The 22101-nt window shown below is 30.5% G+C and overlaps 2 protein-coding genes across 2 annotated transcripts; both read right to left on the bottom strand.

Annotated features, from left to right (window-relative positions):
* Positions 1-13046: 13046 nt before the first annotated feature.
* On the bottom strand, positions 13047-13979 carry LOC117910059. The gene has a single exon (XM_034824116.1). The coding sequence runs from the start codon at positions 13977-13979 to the stop codon at positions 13047-13049; it is 933 nt and encodes a 310-aa protein (XP_034680007.1).
* Positions 13980-14071: 92 nt separating this feature from the next.
* Positions 14072-15148, bottom strand: LOC117910058. Its single transcript, XM_034824115.1, has one exon. The coding sequence runs from the start codon at positions 15146-15148 to the stop codon at positions 14072-14074; it is 1077 nt and encodes a 358-aa protein (XP_034680006.1).
* Between the last annotated feature and the right edge of the window lie 6953 nt (positions 15149-22101).

The raw sequence follows: 22101 nt of genomic DNA, 5'->3' as shown, positions 1-22101 counted from the left end.
CAGAATCATCTCTTCAAGAGACATTCCACACCACCTTTAAAAGTGAGAAATTCTCACTTCAAAAAAAAAAAATTAAATTTAGTATGTTATTTAGTAAGAGAAAAAATGGATTTTTGAAGGTTTTTTTTTTTTTTTTGAAGTGAGAATTTCTCACCTTTAAAATAATATACTAAATAACTATTTTATAAATTAATAACAATTGTTTTTAAAACTCATTTTTTACATAAATTGATAATAGTTTTTTTTTTAATTCCAAAGTAAGAGAAAAGAATAATAGATTATTTATCTTATATTAAATTTAGTATGTTATTTATATATTAAATTTAGTAAATAAAATTAATTAATTTTATAATATATATTTATAATAATTGTATTATTGTATAAATAGAATAAATAATAAAAAGGTGGATTTTTGAAGGTTTTTTTTTTTTTTTTTGAAGTGAGAATTTCTCACTTTTAAAAGTATGGAAATTGTCTCTTGAAGAGATCATTTCTCACTTCTCACTTTTGTGTGGAAATCGTCTCTTCACTTGGTTTTTTTTTTTTTTTTTTTTTAAGTGAGAATTTTTTTCATATATATTTTTTTGTAGAAATCGTTTCTTTAAGAGACAATTTCTCACTTTGTTTAATTTTATTTTTTTTAAATCGTCTCTTAAAGAGACGATTTCTCACTTCTTAAATTTTTTATTTTTTATTTTTTTGAAAATCATCTCTTAAAGAGACAAATTTTCACTTACAAGTTATTTTCTCTTTCCTATCTGGATAAAACTATGATAGATTTGAAATTATTTTTTAAACTATTGTAATTTTATAAAAAAAATCCCACACTCTTTACTTTGGGGGTACATGCCCACTTTGATTCCAAAATTAAAAGGTTCATACCCACTTTTTCCCAAAAAAAAAAAAAAAAAAAAAAAAAGATAAACCTTTTTACGAGTAAAAGTGACATAATGATGAGAGAAACGTGTGTATATCAATAATTCCAATCACTGATTCCATTTTCAATTTTGTTGAGTCATCAATCAAGTTTCTTTAATTAAGTAAATTCGAATCAATAATTCCTCCTTCACGTTTGTTGGATTCATCAATGAAGTTTCTAGCAGTGGAGGCCAGCAGTGATCCTTTCAGTTATATCACACGGTGCCTTTAGCAGTGTAAATATAAACAGGTTTCACATTTGATAGCATTCAAATACTAATGAAATAAAACATTTTAGTACAATTGATATATATAAAGGGTGCAATCCTCAAGCAACGAACATGTTTTTATAATTGGATTGTTCAATTGAACTAGAAATATTAAGGATCATGATTCATTGGTTAGTGCATTCGGGGTTCAACTATGGTCGCTCATCATGATGTGATATTAGGATGACATTATAAATATATAATTTATATATTATTAAAATTAAAAATAATTATAAATAATTAAAAAATATATAAATAATTAATATATTAATAATATTTGATTTTTTAAAAAAACTTTAATATTATTAAATTAAATCATGAAAAATATAAATATAGATATATTAATATTTTCAATTTTTATGTGTTAAAACTATGGACTGTATGCGTCCCCACTCAATCGGTGAGACTCGTTTTTATTGATGAAAATTTAATTTTGAAAAAGTCGGAGTTGCCACTTATTTTATTATATTTTAAAAGGGAAAACAAAATAAGAAAGAAAAACCCTAAAGAAGTGACTCCATAGTTTTGGAAAAGCATGTCTTTGAAAAACCCGAGTCTAGATTCAAGGGCCAAGTTACTTATTAGGAAGGTACCTCTAAGATGTAGTACTCTTCTAAGCCCTAAAGAGGTATCTAATTACTCAATTGAGGGAAATGGATCAATTAATTGATTAATTGAGGGTACCTAGGAGGTAGACTAGGGTGATTTCAAAAAATAGTGTGCCAAACAATATCAAATCACAATAAAAGAGAGTTAGGATGCGTACTTGAATTGCCTCTCAAGCGCTATCATAAAACATCAAAGTTAGCATAGAAATATAGTACACAACATATATTCTATCCAAACAAGTCAAACATACATCTAAGCACCCAAGGATTACATCAAACATGGATATGATCTTCAATAGCATGTATTCCCGTTTAAGCTCACGCTTCAACTTTTGCCTAACATACTCCATGGATATTTGCATCAACAGCAAAGCTACCATTCCTAAATGGCAGTTAAAAACCTTACAGCGGTAACCATTTCTGGCACCAATTCACAGCTGTATATTGCCATCTTGATCTTCATATATCTGTTCAGTCTGATTTGGGTGCAAAACGAACCATGTTTACAGTTGCACAGCTTTCAAATTCCTTTTGGCATTCCTGAGCCCTCGTCTCGTGTATATAGAGTTGCTAGCTCCCAAGTTGATACAGTACGAGATTTTTGATTGCAAGAATGTGTATAAAGAAAGATGCACTTAGAGATGACAGTGCAAGCCATCCATAAGTGGGGCCCGGGGGTTGAGAGGCGGTTGGAAACGAGATGAGGAATATTGGTGGCGTGGGGCCCTACTTTGCCTCTCGCGGGGATTGTTTTCCTGTGCCTTGGAAGGAAAGTCAGCATGGGGCTTGCTAGGAATTCCTTGACTTGGTGTTGAATTATTCAACCCCACTGCTCCTCTGCATGATTTACCATTAATTGCATGCAAGAATGAAAATATCGGTAATCACGGATATATCGGTATTTCGATTTTACGGATATATCGGATATATCGGAGATATATTGGATATATCGGAGATATATCGGTGGATATTTTGGAAAAAAAATTGATAAGTTTAAAATTGTTAAAAACTCATGAAAATGTAAGAAAAACCTCATAATAATATAATTAGAAGTATAATAGACATTTTAAAGTTATTTTATTAAAAATTTTGATATATGTATAACATGATTTATCATATTTGATAATAATATCGTATGCATCGATAAAAATATGGATTTTATAAGTGTACATTTATTATTAAATTACACCTAATATTATGATATTTGATTATAATATGTCTAATTTTAAAATATATATTAGTATTAAAATATGATCTATTTAATTCAATTATATTAAACAATATAAAATGAATAATGATATATATATAATTTTTTAATATTTAATTAATTATTTATGATATTAAAAACATTATGAAGAAAATTATATAATTTTTATATTTTTGGTAATTAATTAAAAGACTTTGCATTTAATTATAAAATAATTATAATTAATTTGCTTTTTAAAATATTCTTATATTTTCTTTATATAATGAATTTAAGTATATATATAGTTGTTGCATATTATATATCAAAAGGGGACTTAGCCAGGTGAGTGGGTGAACCCCAAACCTTTTGGTTTGGGGTTCAAATCCTCTCGGCAGCAGGCAAATGGAGAGGTACTGTAGTGCGTCTGACTTTCGTTGACCCGCGAAATATCGCCGGACCGATATTTCTCCATGAAATATCGTGTCGAAACCCTTCGATACATGATATTTCGGCGATATATCCGCGACATTTTCTTCCTTGATTGCATGAACTGATCCCAAAGATTCCTTGTCGTGCTTGAATAAGCGGATTGAAGCCATCTGTATCATTATTACAAGGGCAACTAGCAGAGTCATTGGTATGGATAAACCCAACCTATGAACGCATAACAGGCTCCTGTTCTGTAGTTCTAACTAAAGCATCATTTAAATGATTGTGATCACTACCAAATATTAGTGTACTATCACCATCAGGAGGTAAAACAGGCAGATAAGTTTGACGGTTTGGAGTTCCCAGCAGGTCAGATCTTAGAGGATCAACTAATTGTGAAGCTAAAGTTTCTGAAATCCCAGAGCTTTGAGAGTGCGATGAATCTGCACCCCGCCCAAGTTACGGATGGCTGAGCAGTCTAAAAGATCTCTGACAGAAAGACATTCATGGTGGAAAATGTTTGGGCAGTCATATTTTCTTCAAAAAAATCAGCATGTGTACTGGCTGATCAGAATATGCCTCTCCACAACTCATATCACCATTAGAGGCCTCGTCTTCAACCATAGAATTCGCCCAAGTTGCCAAACTCATTCCTGACATAGATGCGTCCTCCAGCGAAGTTCCCATGGCCCCTGAAGTTGTCATCAATCTCATGTTCATCTTGATCTGTGTCGGGATGGCAAATGATGGGCTTCATCTTTTTTAAGTCTCCCATGCTTCCATGTTACTGTGCTATAAAGCCCTGGAGCAATTTAACGACAGGTTCCAGTTTCAGTAGTCTTCATCTCCGTTAATGACTCCTCTCCCGCTAAACCTAAGTCCGCAAGTTTGACAGTTTTGTGATCTACAGTGAGGATCAAACTTTTGGTCTCAAGTCATGAGGCACGATCCCCTGGGAGTGTAAGCATTCCATGACAAAGCAATATCCAATGCAAAACCAACTGCCACCTCTGTATTCAAGCATCTCGGTCACAGGTTCAGCAGGCATTTCCCATGTGATTGCACCAAAGAAGGCTGAGGCAGGTCGAGTGCATTTTGGCCCAACTAGGAGGTCATGATTATCCATGTAAGTAGAGTGCAAGGAGTGTGCCATGTCAACAGATATCAGAAAGGTCCTCTGATAATTACCGATATTTTAAACTAGCCACTTGATGTATTGTGATGCATGCCATGCAAGGTTTTGGATGTAGAAATCATGTGAGAAAAGGATGACGTCTGTAACTTGTCTACGAGTCATGGAAAGCCACTTGGATTTTAAGTGGATAATGATTAAGCGAAGAGCTTCCAATCCCAAGGTAGTGAACCTGAAGCAAATCTGGCTCTACTATTCTCAGATGGATGAACTGAAGATAGCATTAATGCAGAAACTGACTGGCTGCGATTAATATAATCAAAGTTCATTATCCTTGAATCTATGTCTTCCTCAACATCCGCCATCTGATTAATTCCAAAGACATATTTGATCTGACCGAATATGTGACCAGAGATCTTGCCAAAAGTCGGACTGTGTAATCATAAGTCCTTTTCCATAGAGGAAATTCCTGAAGATTCTTCACTTCCTGCTGCTTCCATGCAACCTTCTTCTGTAATTCAACCAAATTTACACAATCTGAATCTCCATCACTACCCTTCATTCTCCATAGTGTCTGTTCGAGCTCTGCAAGCATTTCCATCTCTTGATACAAATTTGCATTCACTAAAATAAAGCGCTCCATCTCCTTAACCCAGTACAAAGTAAGAAAAGACACCCTTAATCAAAAACACCAGAAAATTTCTGGGTCATGCAATAGCCTCTGCCGGAACTTTAATACTAATGCCGAGGAAGCTTCTGAATCATATTCAAAGTTACAATCATCATCCGACGGCTGAGTTTGATACAATCAAAGAAACCCAATCCCCTGCACCGTTTATCACAGACGTTCAGAATCCATATTCCTATCAGCCGTGTGAGAAACCAGCAGCTTGGTTTCGCCTTCCATAGTGAAACGATCAAGTTCTTTTACCCGCTGAAACGCAACAATCCACAGGATAGATTACAAGGGCACTTAAAAGATGGCCACACCTATCTTCTGATTTCCACTGGCTCCAGAATATGGAAGCATACCGAAGCAACTTATCATGTTGGAATAGGGTTATGGCACATGACACCGTTCTGAAGCAAGTGTTGTGATCTGGAAAACTGCATCTGCCAACTGGACCACTTCCTACGGTATTCACAAATGCCTGAGGACCCCCAGAAACGATGGCGGACTCTGCATCTATCTAACCCCAAACAACCCATTGTATACAATCCTTATAAAGTCTCCATCTTCCTAGAAATACTCATGCCATCATGGTCTCCATAGCCCAGAACACCAAAGAAAGGGAGGCGGGTGAAATATAGATGCTAAGCATAGAAAGAAATGACCCAAGAAAAACAAAGGAAGGAAGACAGAGGATGGGTAACAGACGAGCCACATTCCATTATTTTGTCAAAGGGCTTGAAAACAGGTGGGGAATATAAGAAAACAAAAGCACGATCCTTAGATATCAATATCAGCGATTGATTATATACATTAGCCATTAACACTAGAGACTTTAAAAAAGATTACAGTTCAAGCCAGGACAGAGCATGCACATGTTTTAAATCCATTCAACAGGAGGAACAATCAACCTTAAATATTCACAACAATCAACAAGATGACACCAAAATCTGCAGAAAAAGTGATGATGAATCATATAGAGATAGGAAAATATGAATTTCATCTTACCATACCCGGAGAAATTCCCCTCAAGAAATTTCATCTAAGATTAATGTTTTTATTTCAAATTTTTATCATATAAAATCTTTGAAGAAATGTAAATATTTAAATTCCTGTTTATTTTTATAATAATAATATAATAATAATTATAAAAAATAATATAAATTAATTAATAGAATAATTCTAAAACAATAAAATACAAAGACAAAAAGATAAAATTAAATATTATAAATTTTTTCATCTTAAAAATATCTTCATTCTTAAATATTACATATTTATATTTAATAAAATTTAAAATATTAAACTTTATCATTTAATTTAATATACCAAATATAAAAATCAAACATTATTAAAATTTGTAATTTTATATATTTTTATTTATTATTATTATTTTAATTTTATATAATATATAAATTATATATTTATTACATCACCGATTCAACCGCGTTTCGACCGTTGGTCTGACCAATGAACCATGAACCGATAATTTTTCTAATTCGATGACCGGTCCGGTTCTGAAAACATTGGTTGAAAGTCCCTTTTGAAAAGACCTTTTTTTTTTTTTTTCTCTATCTCTCTTCACCTATGAAAACCCTCTCTCTATGAAAACAATCTCCGAATGCCTCCTAAAATCACTAGCCTGTGTTTTTATATCCATTGGAGTTGTTCCAACTGAGGACTCCTTTTCTCTCCAAACTTCTTCATTGGTAGATTTTCCTATAAAACTTCAAATTATTAAATCGGATAAATGTATAAAGAATAAATAAATAAAATAATAAATAAATTGAAGAATGATAAAATAATAATAATAATAGATAAATGAATAAATAACAAGATAATGAAAAAAATAAATAAATAAATAATGAATAACTAAATAAATAAAAGTGATTGACAACAATAATAAAAAATAAAAATAAATAAATAAATGAGATAAATGAGTCATGCAATCAAACAAGTCACGCTAAGAATGTCTAATGGGCCAAACATGCCTAAATGGGCCTAAAATGTCTAAATGGGTCTAGGTGAACCTAGACGAGTCTAAGGTGTCTAAATGGGTCTAAGTGAACCTAGACGGATCTAAGGTGTCTAAATAGGCCTAAGGTAGTGCCTAATGGGTTGGGTATACCTATACGGGCCTAGGGTGAGACTAGGTGGGCCTAGCTAAGTCTAACCTAAAGTGCACCTAAGTGAAACCTAATCTAAACTTGAAAGGCAACCAAGGTCATAATGTGGAACCAGATAAACCCCTCAACCAAAGTCTCCAAAGTGGCTCAGAAAAGGTAAACTACACAAGTGTAATGAGCCATCAAAGAAACACTGTAGAACACTAGAAGTGAACTTAAAGACATGTGTTAAAGGAACAAAATGGAGGGTCTACAAAAACATTTATAATATTTGAGTGTAAAGATATACTTAGGATTGAAGAAATATATATATTTATAGTACAATCAAATATAAGAAAACCATTTTTCTTAATATTTTTTTTATTTTTTTATTTTTTTTTCTTTCTAAGAACCAAACATAGCCTTTATATAGAAGCCTTAAAAGAAGTGAAATGAATTTGAAGTAGTATCTAACAATAATTTATTAACTTTAAATCAAAATTTTATTTTCTTTTCACTTTATCTTTTTTTTTTTTTAAATAATAAAGATATAGATTTATTCAAAATTTGCTAAAATATAAAAATAATAATAGTAATAATAATGAAGTTATAATATTTTATAAATTAAAATTAATTTGACAAGATAAATTATTAATATAATTTTTAATTATTTAAATAAATGAATGTTAATATAAAAAGTAATTACCACATATTTGTAATAAAATTTTAGAAATTAAATTTCAAATAAAATATTTTATATAAATCAATTTAATTTTTTATCTAAAATATAATAAAACATGTTTTAATCAAAGTATTTTTTAATTTTTAAAATAAATAAATATAAATATATTTAAAGGAATTTAAGCTAATTTCTTTTATAAAAATTTGATAAATATTATCTTTAATTATACTTATGTAAATTACACTTATAAAATAATTTTAATATGTGTATTCTTACTTATTTTATCAATTTTATTTTTTTTTAAGTTTTGTAAGTATTTTCATGAATTTTGAATTATTTCTATTTGATCCATATTTTTGTCAAAATATCCATCAATATTTGTTCGATATTTTCGATATATCCATAAAATCCAAATACCAATATATATATATATATATTTACCAATATTTCAAATATTGCTTCTCATTTATTCAACTATGGAAATATATAAGAGCACAAGTAATTAGAAGAAGATTAGATTTAGGCAAACTGGTGTAACAATGGAGGCCAGTCAACAGTGATGGTGCTGTCGAAATTAATGGATATTTAGGGTTGTAGGTTTCAAAAATTGTTTAGGCTTAATTGATTTTCCAAACCCACTTTGGGATATTTAGGGTTTTAAAAGAGAAGTAAAAACAATTATTATTACATAACTTTATGTTTAAGGATGATATTTTCAATTTTCCTTTTTAAGTTATTGATAATTATGATATTTAATTTAATTTTTTTTTGCTACTATTAGAAAATAAACTATTATTGTCTTGGTCATAACTAAAAGTGCTCAATCTCTTTTGAGCTATAAGAGATTACCTTGTTCATGGAAGCCAACAATGATGTCCATATATAAATGTCAGTATCTTAGGTTTGCAATATAATATTGTTCTTTGAAAATGATTATCCCAAGTCCTTGGGGATTATAAGGTATGTAAGGGGATTGATGTGCAGTAGAGCCTCAGGATGTTAAGTCTCAAAATTTGAAATAATGCAAAGTTGAAGGCATAAAAAGGTTTTACCTCCCTACATTAATAATCAATTTGCTTTAAAATGAGATGACTAAACCCTTGAGCTTAGCAAGTGGTCTCAAGTTATGGATTCATGTCACCAAAACCTCATGTTCCCAAATTTTAAATTTGTGATAATAACGCTCATTTGATTAATATGATAGCATAAACACTAAGCCCCAAAAGCTTCAAGATAGGTGTGTTGTACCTGGTTTTCAACCCTAGGATGGAAGTACTATAAAGCGCTAGGTAGGTAGTAAACTCCAAGTTTTCAACATTAGGATGGATGTGATGTAATTCTCAAAGATGGTTAACTCAACAACCTCATTGTAAGTTGTCTCAGGTTTTCATTTCTGCGATGGGTGTGTGGTAAAGTCTCAAGATGGGTGTGTTCCAAGCCTTTTTAAGTAAGCTTTGGAATGTAATCATGTCCTCCTCATAACAATAAGCCTCGAGATATTAGTATTATAAAGCATTAGGATGGTTGCTTGGCCTGGAATGGTTAAACTGTGAGATAGGTGCACTATAAAACCTTAGAAGAGGTATATTATAAGCCTTTGTGGCTGTTATTGCTTATAGCCAATTGACTTGGGAAAGTGTGTTACGAACCTTGATGTTGGTAATGATTTTAAGAAGCGTTTGTAATATAAAAAATATTTAAAAAAATAATAATTAGGTATTTGTCAAAATTTAGGAAACATTTTTAACAACTTGAAAATCACTTATAGTACATATTAAAAAATCACTACTAATATTTTATGAAGAAATATTTAATAGTGATTCTTCTAAAAACACTTTCAAATAAAACACTCTCACTAAAAAAATTTAAATAGAAACATTGTCAAACACATTTTAAAGCATTGGAATGAATGCGGTGAAGGCAATCTTTGAGATAAGTGTGTCTAAGCATTAGGATGGTAAATCCTAGATTAAAGTAATATAAAATATCATAAAAAAAGTTATCTTCTTTTATTGATATTAATCGATGTATTCAACTATCATGATGAAAATCTTAAATCCGACAATAAAATAGGTCTTGAATGAGAAGTAAGTATTATGTACACATTTTGGAATGAGGAATAGTTGTACATGTTTCATTTACGAAGACTGTAGAAATGCTTTATTTATTTATTTTTCTGAAATACCATGCCTTTAAAATCTTTAATTATTGAATTTTTGAAAATCAATGTCAATAATTGTATTTTAACTACCTAGCTACAATCTAAAAATTAAATTGAGGTATTAACTCCACTATATAATAGAATGACCATAGCTCGAATAAACATTAATTAAACGTGATAAAACTATAGACTAAGTGGACATTGCTGGTTTTGGACAATGTAAAACCAGTGTGCACCCAAGACTCTAAGATATAGTATCTAATCAGATGAAAAGTTCAAGTATTCTCTTGAAAAGTTTAGGTATTTTTTATATTGTATTTCATTATGCTTGGTTCAGGAATGTATTAAGAAAATTTATTTTTTCATATTAGGATAATTTCATTTATCTCTCTTAAAGTTTTGACTAAATATATATAACTTTTATTGATTTGAAATTTCATCAAATATCTTTTATATATTTTATATTTACTATTTTCATTCACCTCTCATTTCATCCAAAATATGAAAGGTGTTTGGTAAAATTTCAAACCAATAGAAGTCAAGTGTATTTGATCAAATTCAAGGAGAGATGAGTGAAATTAATCTTTAATGTTTGGTTTTATCATAAAAAAATAAAAACATATATAATTAAAATTAATTAAACATAAAAGGTATATTTAATGTGGAATAAAGAGGTAAAGAGAATAAACAAGAAGTATATTATACATATCATACAACTTTGTAGAGAGAGATGTATGCAATATAATTCGTTGAGTCAAATACAAAAACATGAGTATTTGAAATAATAAGGATGGCCAAGGATTGGTTTTACTTCACCATCTAATATTTGGAATTGCTCACTTAAACCAAGATGTGCAATAAAAAGGCAGACATGAGTGAGCAACTCTCCACCTTGCCTAAGTTAATGGTCGTGTTGAACCCATTCACAATGAGTAGTCCCATAGAATAACATCTTCATCCACACATAACTTATCATCACCCATTTCTCTTCTATCCCTGTCATTTCCGGTGATTCTAATATTTTGGCAAACCTACATGCCTCAAAAAACACCGACTTGCTTTTATCTCCTTTCACATCTCTAGGTAGCGGTTGTGTATCAACTTTAAGCAATATTGTGCAAGTTTCATCTCTATTAGATATGACCTCCCTTTTTTGCTGAAAAGCTTTTATCTTCTTTTTTGGCAGGCCACTTATTAAACAAAATTTCATGAGAAGCTTGACATTACCAAAATAAAAATCAAAATCAAAATTTCTCATAAAGTAGTGTAGGAAATCCATGAACAAAAGATCTTTTGAAAGGATTATATTAGAAACTATAGCTTAAATTCTATAAAAATAGGGGAAAAAAAAACACAATCTCTTTTTCATTTTCCTTTCAATCTCTTTTTCGTCGCCATTAATCAATTTTCTGTCAATAATTGACAACAGTGCTTATCAAATTATTCAACTATGGAAACTTACAAGAGTAAGAGTAATAGTGTAGAACTGTTTGATCATTGACGAAAGAGGAAAATAAGAGAGGGTGTGAAACACCATTAAAATAACGAAATGGGGGGTGATGGTTTTTTGGAAGAGACGATGGAGAGCATATTGAAGTTGGTGGGGGTGGTGTGAATTTGGAAGATGTGATGTTGGTATGAAGGTTTTTTTAAAGGCTATAAGAGAGTAGAAACATGGGTTTCTTAGTTTCTTCTTTGGGGTATTAACTTACTCATTTCTATATGTCATCGTGATGGAGATCTGCCAAGCTTGATTGGAGATGGTGAATGGTATTAACTTACTCCTTCCTCTATTTTGCTTGCATTTCATTTCTTAGGCAGTTGCAGCCATCCGGTAACTACAATAACATTTACACCCACTTTCTCATTTAAAAAATTAAAATAAAATAAAATAAAATAAAATTCAATCTTAAAATTTTGTATGCAATTTAGATGAGAAATAATTTATCATATATTAATAAAAGTGTCATTAAAAAAGATTGAATATGACTAAGATAAGTTGTTTTTTTGTCCTCATTTTGTTCTCTTATTTTCAAGTAAATTTAGAATTTATTTAATGAATTCTTACTAAATAAAATAAATTAAATATTATAAAAATCACTCAGTTTGATAAGTAAACGAATTTAAAATATATTTACAAAATTCCAAAATCAAAACCGAGATTTAACTACATAATGTCGTACCTCATCCAATTCTCAATAAAATTATAATAAAAAAATTGTATTATAAGTGAATTTATTACAAAATTTCCAATTTAGCTCCTTATAATACAATAAAATAAAAAGAAATCAGCTATAATCAATTTTAGTGAAATTTCTCTAATTAAAACTCTAGAGTATAATTCAAAATCTAAAAATTAAAGAATTAATCAGGACAATCAAAGATTGGATTCAATTACAAATTCATAAATTGAAAAATGTATCACATAAAAACCACTAAGTAATTAATAAAACTTAATCTATAAAATTTTCAACACTTTGTTAGTACTCAAACATAATTATTATAAACTTTGTTATTACATTAAATCTTGTTATTTTGAAGCATTTAGAAATATGTTAAATTATTTTTTTTGTGCCCAACCCCCTCTTTCCTTCTAGGCGAGACGAAGGTTCCATCCTCAGCGCATTTTACGGACCTAATCTGTTTTTAGAAACTCTTTATTTAAAAATAAATAAATAAAGCCTAAATTTCCAATTCAGTGATCGGGCTTACCGTGCTAGAGGGAACATAAGGCCAAGGAAGTGTGGGCCATAGAATTGGGCCTCCTTTCTATATTCTTATTTTAGCATTTCTTTACCCCTCTTGAATCCCATCCCACATCGAGCAGTCACGAAAGAAATGAGATGTTCAAATTACAAGCTTCCTCGTGATCAAGTCGTTGCATCAGAGTCAGCGAGCCTTGAAGTTCCTATGCACTCCATAAGGCAAGTTCTTGAAGTTCCTATGCACTCCATAAGGAGGGGACTCATTTGGAGGTGGGACATAAGAAGGTGGATTCTTTTGGAATTGCTCGCTTAAACCGAAGTGGGACATAAGAAGGCAGACATGAGTGAGTAGCTCCCCGCCTCGTCGGAGCTGTTGACCGTGTTGAATCCATCCACAATGACTGGCAGCATAGCACAACATCTCCACCCACACCTCACTCACCATCTTCCATTTCTCTCCCATCTCCATTTCCAGTGATTTCAACGTTTTGGCAAGGCTACATGCCTCGAATAACACCGACTTGCTTTTATCTCCTTTCACTTCTTCGGGATGAACTTCCGTGTCAACTTCAAGCAGCAAACTGAAAGCTTCATTTCTGTTAGATATGGACACCCTCTTTCGCTGGAAGTATCTTTTAGCCTCTAAACAAGTGTCGCGGAACCTAAACTCCCCTATCCCTTTTGGCAGCATAAATGGACACATAACTAACAGATACAACATGTACTCAGACAAGCATTTGCTTAGTTTGCACCATGACTTGAGATTGGTATCTGGGGATTTGTCGACATCACGAGGATAACAGAGATCTGTAGCGATATGCCAGAGGAGGATGCTGTGATCAAATTCCACATCAATTATACTCCAACGAAGCGTTTCAAAAAACCCTCTTTTTCCAGTCACATAATCACCTCTGTGATTGAATAGCCGCGTGTGATCCCCGGCATCATTTGTCACCTCTAGGAGCCAACAGAAGATGGGTTCCTTCATGTCATCCACCTTCTCCCAAGTCATGTACCAGTACTTCTCTAAGAATTTGTTCATGTCAAAGAACCTGGGAACCGGATTGAACTTGGTTTTGTCTCTGAGGCAAGAATCAATTAAATTGTTCTGTGCCATGCGTCTAGACCATCTCTTGTCACTAGTTAGAACTGATCTAAAAAAGGTAATGGCTCGGTAAATGGAATCAGCCAGGGGGTTCTTCTTGCCGCTCAACCAGACGATGCTCCAGTCCGACAAATCAGCTTAATGAGAGCATAAACCTCAAGAAAAATAGCTCCAAAGAGTAATAAGTAAGTAATGTTGATGTCAATGTTTGAGAACTCATGCCTATCGATGAAGAAGCAGAAGGCCGCTAAGGTAGAAATAGTGGACAAGAAGCTGGCAATGCGGAGAAGAATGCCTAGTAGAGAATAAACCACTATTGCCTTGGTGTAAAGCACATCATACATAAAACTAAGCTCCATCTCTACCACTTTGAAGGCATCTTCGAATGACAATTCCTTGATGAAGCGCTCACTGGTGTTTTGGTCATCCAAGCTGAGGATGAGGTCTGCATATAGATGCCTGAATTGGTTCTCGAATAATACGTAAGCTTTATCGATATATTTTCCACCTAGAATAGTAATTTCATCACCAACGGTAGATTGAAGTGGCTTTTCACCAATATTTTTATTCCTGATTGTAACGGCTTCCATTTTCCCTTTCTGTAAACCATATCTCCTCACCAAATCAAGATAATCAGGTCCAGGAGAAGGAAGCGAAGAATCTTTAAAGTGATTCTTGCTTGCAGACCTCAGAACGCAGGTCCTCTCTCCATACTTGATAATTCCAGCCACAAACATTGGAATGGATAGAAATGTGAGTGGAGTTCCTGCCCATGACCTCAGAAACACGTAGAAAGCCACTCCAACTTGGACAACTAGTCCTAGCAAGTGCCTTAACCACAACTCATTATCTTCTAAGGAGTAAGCCGTGATAGTGTCCGGACCACCAAGGTGCAAGAGAAGGAATGGCGCCCAAAATGCCATGAGGGTGTAGTTTGGATCCAGAAGTTTCCCTTCCGAATCTCCTTGGCTGTTTGAGAGGGTACCGAGGGATACTGTCGCCACCCAGTCTGCGGACAAGTAGGCCGACCAAATCAGGATTCTGATCCAAGGTGTGACTCTGTACTTTCGTTGGTTGCTAAAGATGATTAGGACGATTTGTAGGAAAAGGCTGAGTAGAACCATGAAGCGTAGCTCCCATTCATTCCAAAGTTTCCGCACACTTTCTGGGAATATCTGCATTGCTCTCGCGCCTGTTCTCTGTAAAAAGATCAAACTGAAAACAACTAAACATTAAAAAATATTAGAGCCAAAAATGAAGAATAAAATAATAAATTTGCAAAATAGAACTCTTAAATTCATACCAATCATTTTTCACTTTTATTCATTTGCCACTTGTAACTTTCCAACATTTGTAACTCAACATTAAAGTTTAACACTTAATTTTTAATCTTCAATTTTATTAAACACGCTTCACTTTTCACTTAAAATTAGAAAGGTAGGTTGTTTCACCATTTTTTTCTACTTTTTTTTATAAACTATTTTTAAATTAAAGAATAAAAAAATAATTTTTAAAAATTTTATTAAAAGAAATAAGGGTGTTTGACAAGTTCTTAAAAAACAAAAACTTGTTTCCATAAATTATTTTAAAAAATGATTTTTTTTATTGAATTAATTAATTAAAATGGATAAAATAATATTTTTGATATAAATGTCTTTTATTATTTCAAGTATATATATATATATATATATATATATATATATATATATATATATATATATATATATATATATATATATATATATATATATATATATATATATTGAAAAAAGGTTATTTTAATAAGAAAATAATAAGGGCATTTTTGTCAAAATAAGGCCAAAAATGGGTAAAGGGTTAGATTTGAAAAATTGGGCTTCAAATGATCTTTTAATCAAATAACCCTTTTCTATTTTGATTTTATAAAAACATTGTAAATTTTAATTTATATAATATTAATTAAATTTAATTCAAGTCTTCTTAAAAATAAAATTGGTTTTTTAATTACAAATAAATTAAAAAAATTAATAGATTTTAGTAAAACAAGAAAGTAATATTATAATAAAATAATAAATTAAATTTTTTTTATAAAAAAAATACTACGTTAATATGTATTAAAAAAATATGGATATTAACGTTTTCGTAAAAGAGTCATTAATTTCTTTTTTTGTTAAAAGTGAATAATAATAATATTTAATGATAAATTGTTAATAATATTGTATTTAAAATGAATATAAAATAAAGTTTAGCTTTTTTAACATGTAAATGAACCAAAAATTTTCATTACACGCACACATTTAGTCATCAATTATAAGCACAATATTTTAGAATGTTTGGATTTAATATATAACTAATCAAATCAATTTTTGGAATTTCAAATTATTCTAAAAAATTAAAAGGTTCATCAAATAATCTAAATTATTAATTATGTGTTACTTAATTTAGAATCTATTTATATAATAAGAAAATTTAAAAATTATAGTTGTGTATAAAAGAAAAATAGTAAAGTCATAATTCATGATATATCAATTTTTATTTCTTATTTTTTTTATAGTAATTGATCTATTTTTTGAGTTTCAATTATAATATTTTTAATATTTGAAAATTTTTATTATTCAAGTGTTAAAAAAGGTATAAACATTTCTAAGAATCTATAGGGTGTACTTATAGAGTCACATTAATAATTGTAAGGGAGAAGCCCAGAGTGTAGGACTTGGTCACGAGTCGAGGAACACATGCTAATTTCGCCTTTGATTTTCTGAAACACTGTTATGGCTGCAATATTAATGGGTTGATATCTAACCCAAATTCAACTGGAATAAAAAACAATTGATCAAAATCTAACCCAAATTGACTTCATATCCAAAGTATTAAGCCAAAAGTTAACCCAACCTCATTTCTCTAAACCCGCTTGAGTTCAAAGTAGTCAAGTTTTATTTTAGGTTAATCGAGTTATATAATTCAAAATCCTTCTACAATGTTTTATTTTCTTCTTTTTTTTTAACAAAATTTCTATATATTTATATGAAAATTTAAATAATAAAATAAGACAATTTAGATATAACAACAAAAATATAAAAACAAATTTGTATATATATATATATATAAGATGTATATTATATAATATTAATTTAACATTTTTTCACAAAAATATAAAAAATGAATATTATTATACAAGATAATATATATTATAAATATTAAGAAACATTAAATTGAATTCAAATTAGGTTTATTCAAACCCGAGGAAAATATAATGTTTTTTTGAGTTATATAATTCAAAATTCATTTATAATATTTTTTTAATAAAATTTTTATATATTTATATGAGAAATTAAATAGTAAATAAGAAAAAATTTATATGTAACAACAAAAAGTAAAAATAAATTTATATTTAAAAAAATAAAAATATATATTATATAATATTAATTTGATATTTTTTCTTAAAAATCTAAAAAAATAAATATTACTATATAAAAAAATATACATTATAAACATTATATCAAGTTTAGATTGAGTCGAGCTGACCCGCCCCAAATTGCACCCTAAGCACTATCCAATGAATAATGAACTTGTGCATTCACGTCAAAAGTTCCCTATCATCAGTGACAGAACAGTACTATACTCACTGAGTATGGCTTAAGCTTTCTTTTTCTTTTTCCTTTTCCTTTTCCTTTTTCACACCTCACTCGTTAATTTTCTTGTTTTTCAGATCCTCCTGTGCCACATTTTACTTTCTAACCATTATTTCTTAACTATGAAAAAAATCACAAGACTAGACAGAAGATTAGCACAGAGACAGCAGATTCTCCATGGCTTGCTCCGATCTTTTTCTCCTTAGACTCAACTCATGTGTCATTGACCAACTCAAAGATCAAAGAGCAATAATAATTTGTTTAAAAATTAGTATCGCATAATTTTATGTTTAAAAATGATATTGTAATTGTATATTTTTTAATTGATGGATAATTATGATATTAAAAAAAAAAAATTCTATTGTGGTATTATTGTCTTGATCATAATGAAGCAATGGAGGATCATTACCTTGTTCATGGAAGCTAATATACAAATGTCGGTATCTTAGGTTTGCAACATAATATCTTTAGATCTTTGAAAATAATGTCTCAAATCCTTGGGATTGTAAGCTACATAAGGGGATTAGAGTGCTCAAAAGCCTCAGAATGGTAAGCCTGATTATAATGCCATGGTAAATGTTATAAAATGATGAGACTATGATTGCTGAGGTGGTGGTTCACTGTGTGAAGTTCATGAAGGTGGAGTGTAGTGGTGAGATGGTATGGTGACCAACCAAAAAAAAAGAGGAAGAAGATTTGCTGGGAACAAGGAAAGCACCCCAAATCAGTTTTTCTTTTTCTTTTGACACTTTTTCTTTGTCCTGTTGGAATAACCCAACCTAGAGTTTGGATTAGGTCTTGGTGGACAAGAGACTGATCACTCCAAATCAATTTCTCTTTCTTTCTTCTTTTATCAGTTTTTTGAGCATCACCCAGAATTCTTTATTCACAGGAACATATTTACAAGATTAAACAGAAGATTAGCACAAAGAAATACAGAAGAAGATTGTGGTGAACTGATGTAGTACAGCAAGAGAGTTGACAGTGGCAGAGTGACTAAAATAGAATACTGATGAAGAGAATCTAATTAAAAATATCCCATAAAATGTAGGAAATCCATGCATGGATAAATCATCTTCATTTTGAAAAGATTATGTTAGAAACTATTACATAAATTCTATAAAAATTAGGAAACAATAATAATAATAATAAGAACAAGAACAAAAGCAAAGGGTTTGAAAGCCAAATAAGAAGGGAAATATATATACCAGAGAGTGATGGTGGTGGGTTGGTTGATGGTGCTGCCGGGGATGTCGCGAGACTAAGATTGATATGGAGGTGGTCGCCTGTTTGAACCACAATGCTTTGCTTCAGTCGTGTGAAGGACGATGACTGTCCTGTAGGAATTATGGTGGCAGTGGTGTGAAGCTCATGAAGGGGGAGTACTGTAGCAGTGAGATGATGGCCTTCTTATCTTTAAACCGGAGCCTGGGCTCAAACACAGCTCAGAATAACATTATTTTTTTTTTCCTTGGAGAGTTGCCCCTCTGGCCACATGCCTGGAGGATTCAGAGCCGGGGGCGGGGGAAGGGGAAGTTGTCCCTCTTGCCACATGCTGGCTCTGCCAATGGTTGCAGTATAAAAAGGAAGAAGACATAGAGGGGCGAGAGAGAGACGGACGTGGACTGAGATGGTAGCAACATTAACACGACCAGTGGAGGTGATGCCGGAATTAACGGAGATGGGGAGAGGGGATCTGTGAGAGCAGTAGCTCCACAATGATGAAAGCATTAAAATAAACAAACGAAACCGAATCTTCCATCAATCCAGGACGTGATCTGAAGTGGAGTTTAACTTAGGTTCTTCAATGGCCATTGTAGTGGAAAAAGAATGGTGAAGAAGAGAAGTTGTGCAGTACTGTTTGATCATTGACCAAAGAGGAAGATAAGAGAGGGATTTGACACACATTCGATGAAAGCATTAAAATAATGAAATGGGGAATGATGGCTTTTGGAAGAGACGATGGAGAGCATATTCAAAGCTTGATTTGAGATGGTGAGGAGCTTTGAAAGTTGGAAACAGTGATGGGATTGACCTTGAATTTCAAAGAGACGGCGAACAGCGAGGAGCTTTGCTCCTAATAATACAATAAAATAAAAAGAAATCAACTATCATCAATTTTAATTAAATTTATCTAATTAAAATTCTGAAGTATAATTCACATTCATTTAAATATCCGCTAGAATTAATAATTTTAATTTTTTTTTCAAAATAAAAGCTAGGATGTGATGATTTTCCCCTAAATTAAAAAAATTCCAGAAATTAAAGAATTAATTTCAATAATAATTGAATCACAAATCCATAAATTTAAAGATGTGCCACATAAAAACCACAAAATTATTAATATAACTTAATTTAATTTTTTTTAACACTTTCTTAGCAATCAAATGTAATTAAAAACCCCTTAACTATCAATTTCTTAACCAATATATAATTAATTATTCTAAACTTTTATTGTCAAAATAAACGTTGTTGTTTTGAAATATTTGGAAATATGCTAAATTAGTTTATTTATTTATTTTATTTTATCAAATGATTAGTTTTCAAATATTTTTTATTTTAACTACATAAAATAAAAAGAGACATAATCATTAATATTTTAACAAATGTTTTTAGCATATCAAAATGAAAATATTTCACATTTAATTTCCAAATTGTTAAATGATTTTTTTTTTTTTTCTGGTTAGCTTTCAAGTAATTTATTTCATTTACATAAAATAAGAGGAAATGTAATCATTAATATAACTATTGGATGTTTTTGGCATATTAAAATAAGCAAATTTAACATTTACTAATGTACAAAAATAAAATAAAAGAACTTTAGCACTTTACAATATTTAAAAATCTAAAGGGTGCAATATCCATAAATGGTAGAGATGTATGACCTTTCCAATATTTTTATAATCGGACTAGTCATGGAACTAGAAATGTTATTGAAGCATGGTTTATTGGTAGGATCGGTAGTTAAACCATGGTCAAACCATAATATCAATAAGACATTAAAAGATAAATATATTTTATTAAAAATAAAATAATTACAAAAAATTAAAAAATATGTATAAATAATTAAATTTTTTAATAATATTTCATGTTTTATATTTAATAATATCAAATCAATTCATGATCAAAATAAATATAAATGTATTAATATTTTTAATTTTATTAAATAAAATAGACATAATATTTAAGTGTGAAAATATATTTTAAAAAAAGGAAAAAAAAATTTTCTATTATTTAATTTTACTTACATGTCAAAAGTTATAGGTCTATTATTTAGTGATGAAACGAAGGTCAAATATTTCCGTTTATTTAAAATGTTAACTAATAAGTAAGAAGACATAGAGGGAGTTCTTCTTACTGCTAAACCAGACGATGCTCCAGTCAGACAAAATCAGCATAATGATGGCATAAATCTCTAGAAAAATAGCTCCTAAGAGTAATAAGTAAGTAATGTTGACGTCCATGTTTGAGAACTCATGTTTATCGACGAAGGAGCAGAAGGCCACTAAGGTAGAAATAGTGGAGAAGAAGCTGGCAGTGTGGAGAAGAATGCCTAGGAGAGAATAAACCACAGTTGCCTTGGTGTAGAGCACATCATACATAAAACTGATCTCCATCTCTACCGCTTGGAAGGCCTCTTCGGGTGACAGGTGCCTGATGATGGGCTCACTGTTTTTTCTGTCACTAAAGCTGAGGATGAGGTCTGCATATAGATGCCGGAATTGCTTCTTGAATAAGGAGTAAGCTTCATCAGTATATTTTCCAGCAGGACTAACAATGTCGCCCTTATCTTTGTCAAACACAATCGCTGTAACTCCTTCCGTGATTTCAATATATTTTCTATATGTATATATAGAAAATGATCATGCCTAACACAGGCATGATACTTTGTTATTGTTGGGATGCGTTTGGCATGTGGGAATAAAAATGAAAATATGATGAGAACGAAGGTGAATCACAATATTATGTAAAAGAGAGGAATCAAAATACCAATGAGAATGGGATTTGGTTTCTATATATTCTAATGAATTTTTTATTCTTATTTCCATTCTAAAAAATAATTCAAATAAAGTAATAAATAAGAATAAAATTGATTTCTCATTTCTCATTCTTTGATTTAGGTTCTAAACCTAATCTTAGGGTTATTCTTATGAGTTTTTCATCTATATACTTATATACTCTCAGAATTTTAGGGAATTCAAGCTATTTCAAGAGGAAGATAAACAGTGTGTGTGTTTGGAAGTTGTTTTCAAAACCATTTTTTTCTGTTTTTAAGAATAAAAAAAATGGGAAAACATGTTTAACAATTCAAACAATAGAAAATAGTTTTTTGTTATTAAAAATATAAAACAAGGTTTTTTTAGAACACATACTTTAGTTGTTTAATTTCAATTGTTTTAAAAAATAATTATATAAATATAGAGAATAATTGAATATAAAACACCTTAGATAAAAGTTATTTTTGAAAAATATATATAAAAAAAGGTTAAAAACATTTTAAGTTTCCAAACAAACTTTTATTT

Source organism: Vitis riparia, unplaced genomic scaffold (assembly GCF_004353265.1).
Source record: "Vitis riparia cultivar Riparia Gloire de Montpellier isolate 1030 unplaced genomic scaffold, EGFV_Vit.rip_1.0 scaffold567_pilon_pilon, whole genome shotgun sequence".
Classification (NCBI taxonomy): domain Eukaryota; kingdom Viridiplantae; phylum Streptophyta; class Magnoliopsida; order Vitales; family Vitaceae; genus Vitis; species Vitis riparia.
The sequence above is the reverse complement of the archived record's forward strand: the minus strand, read 5'-3'. Positions and strand labels throughout refer to the sequence as shown.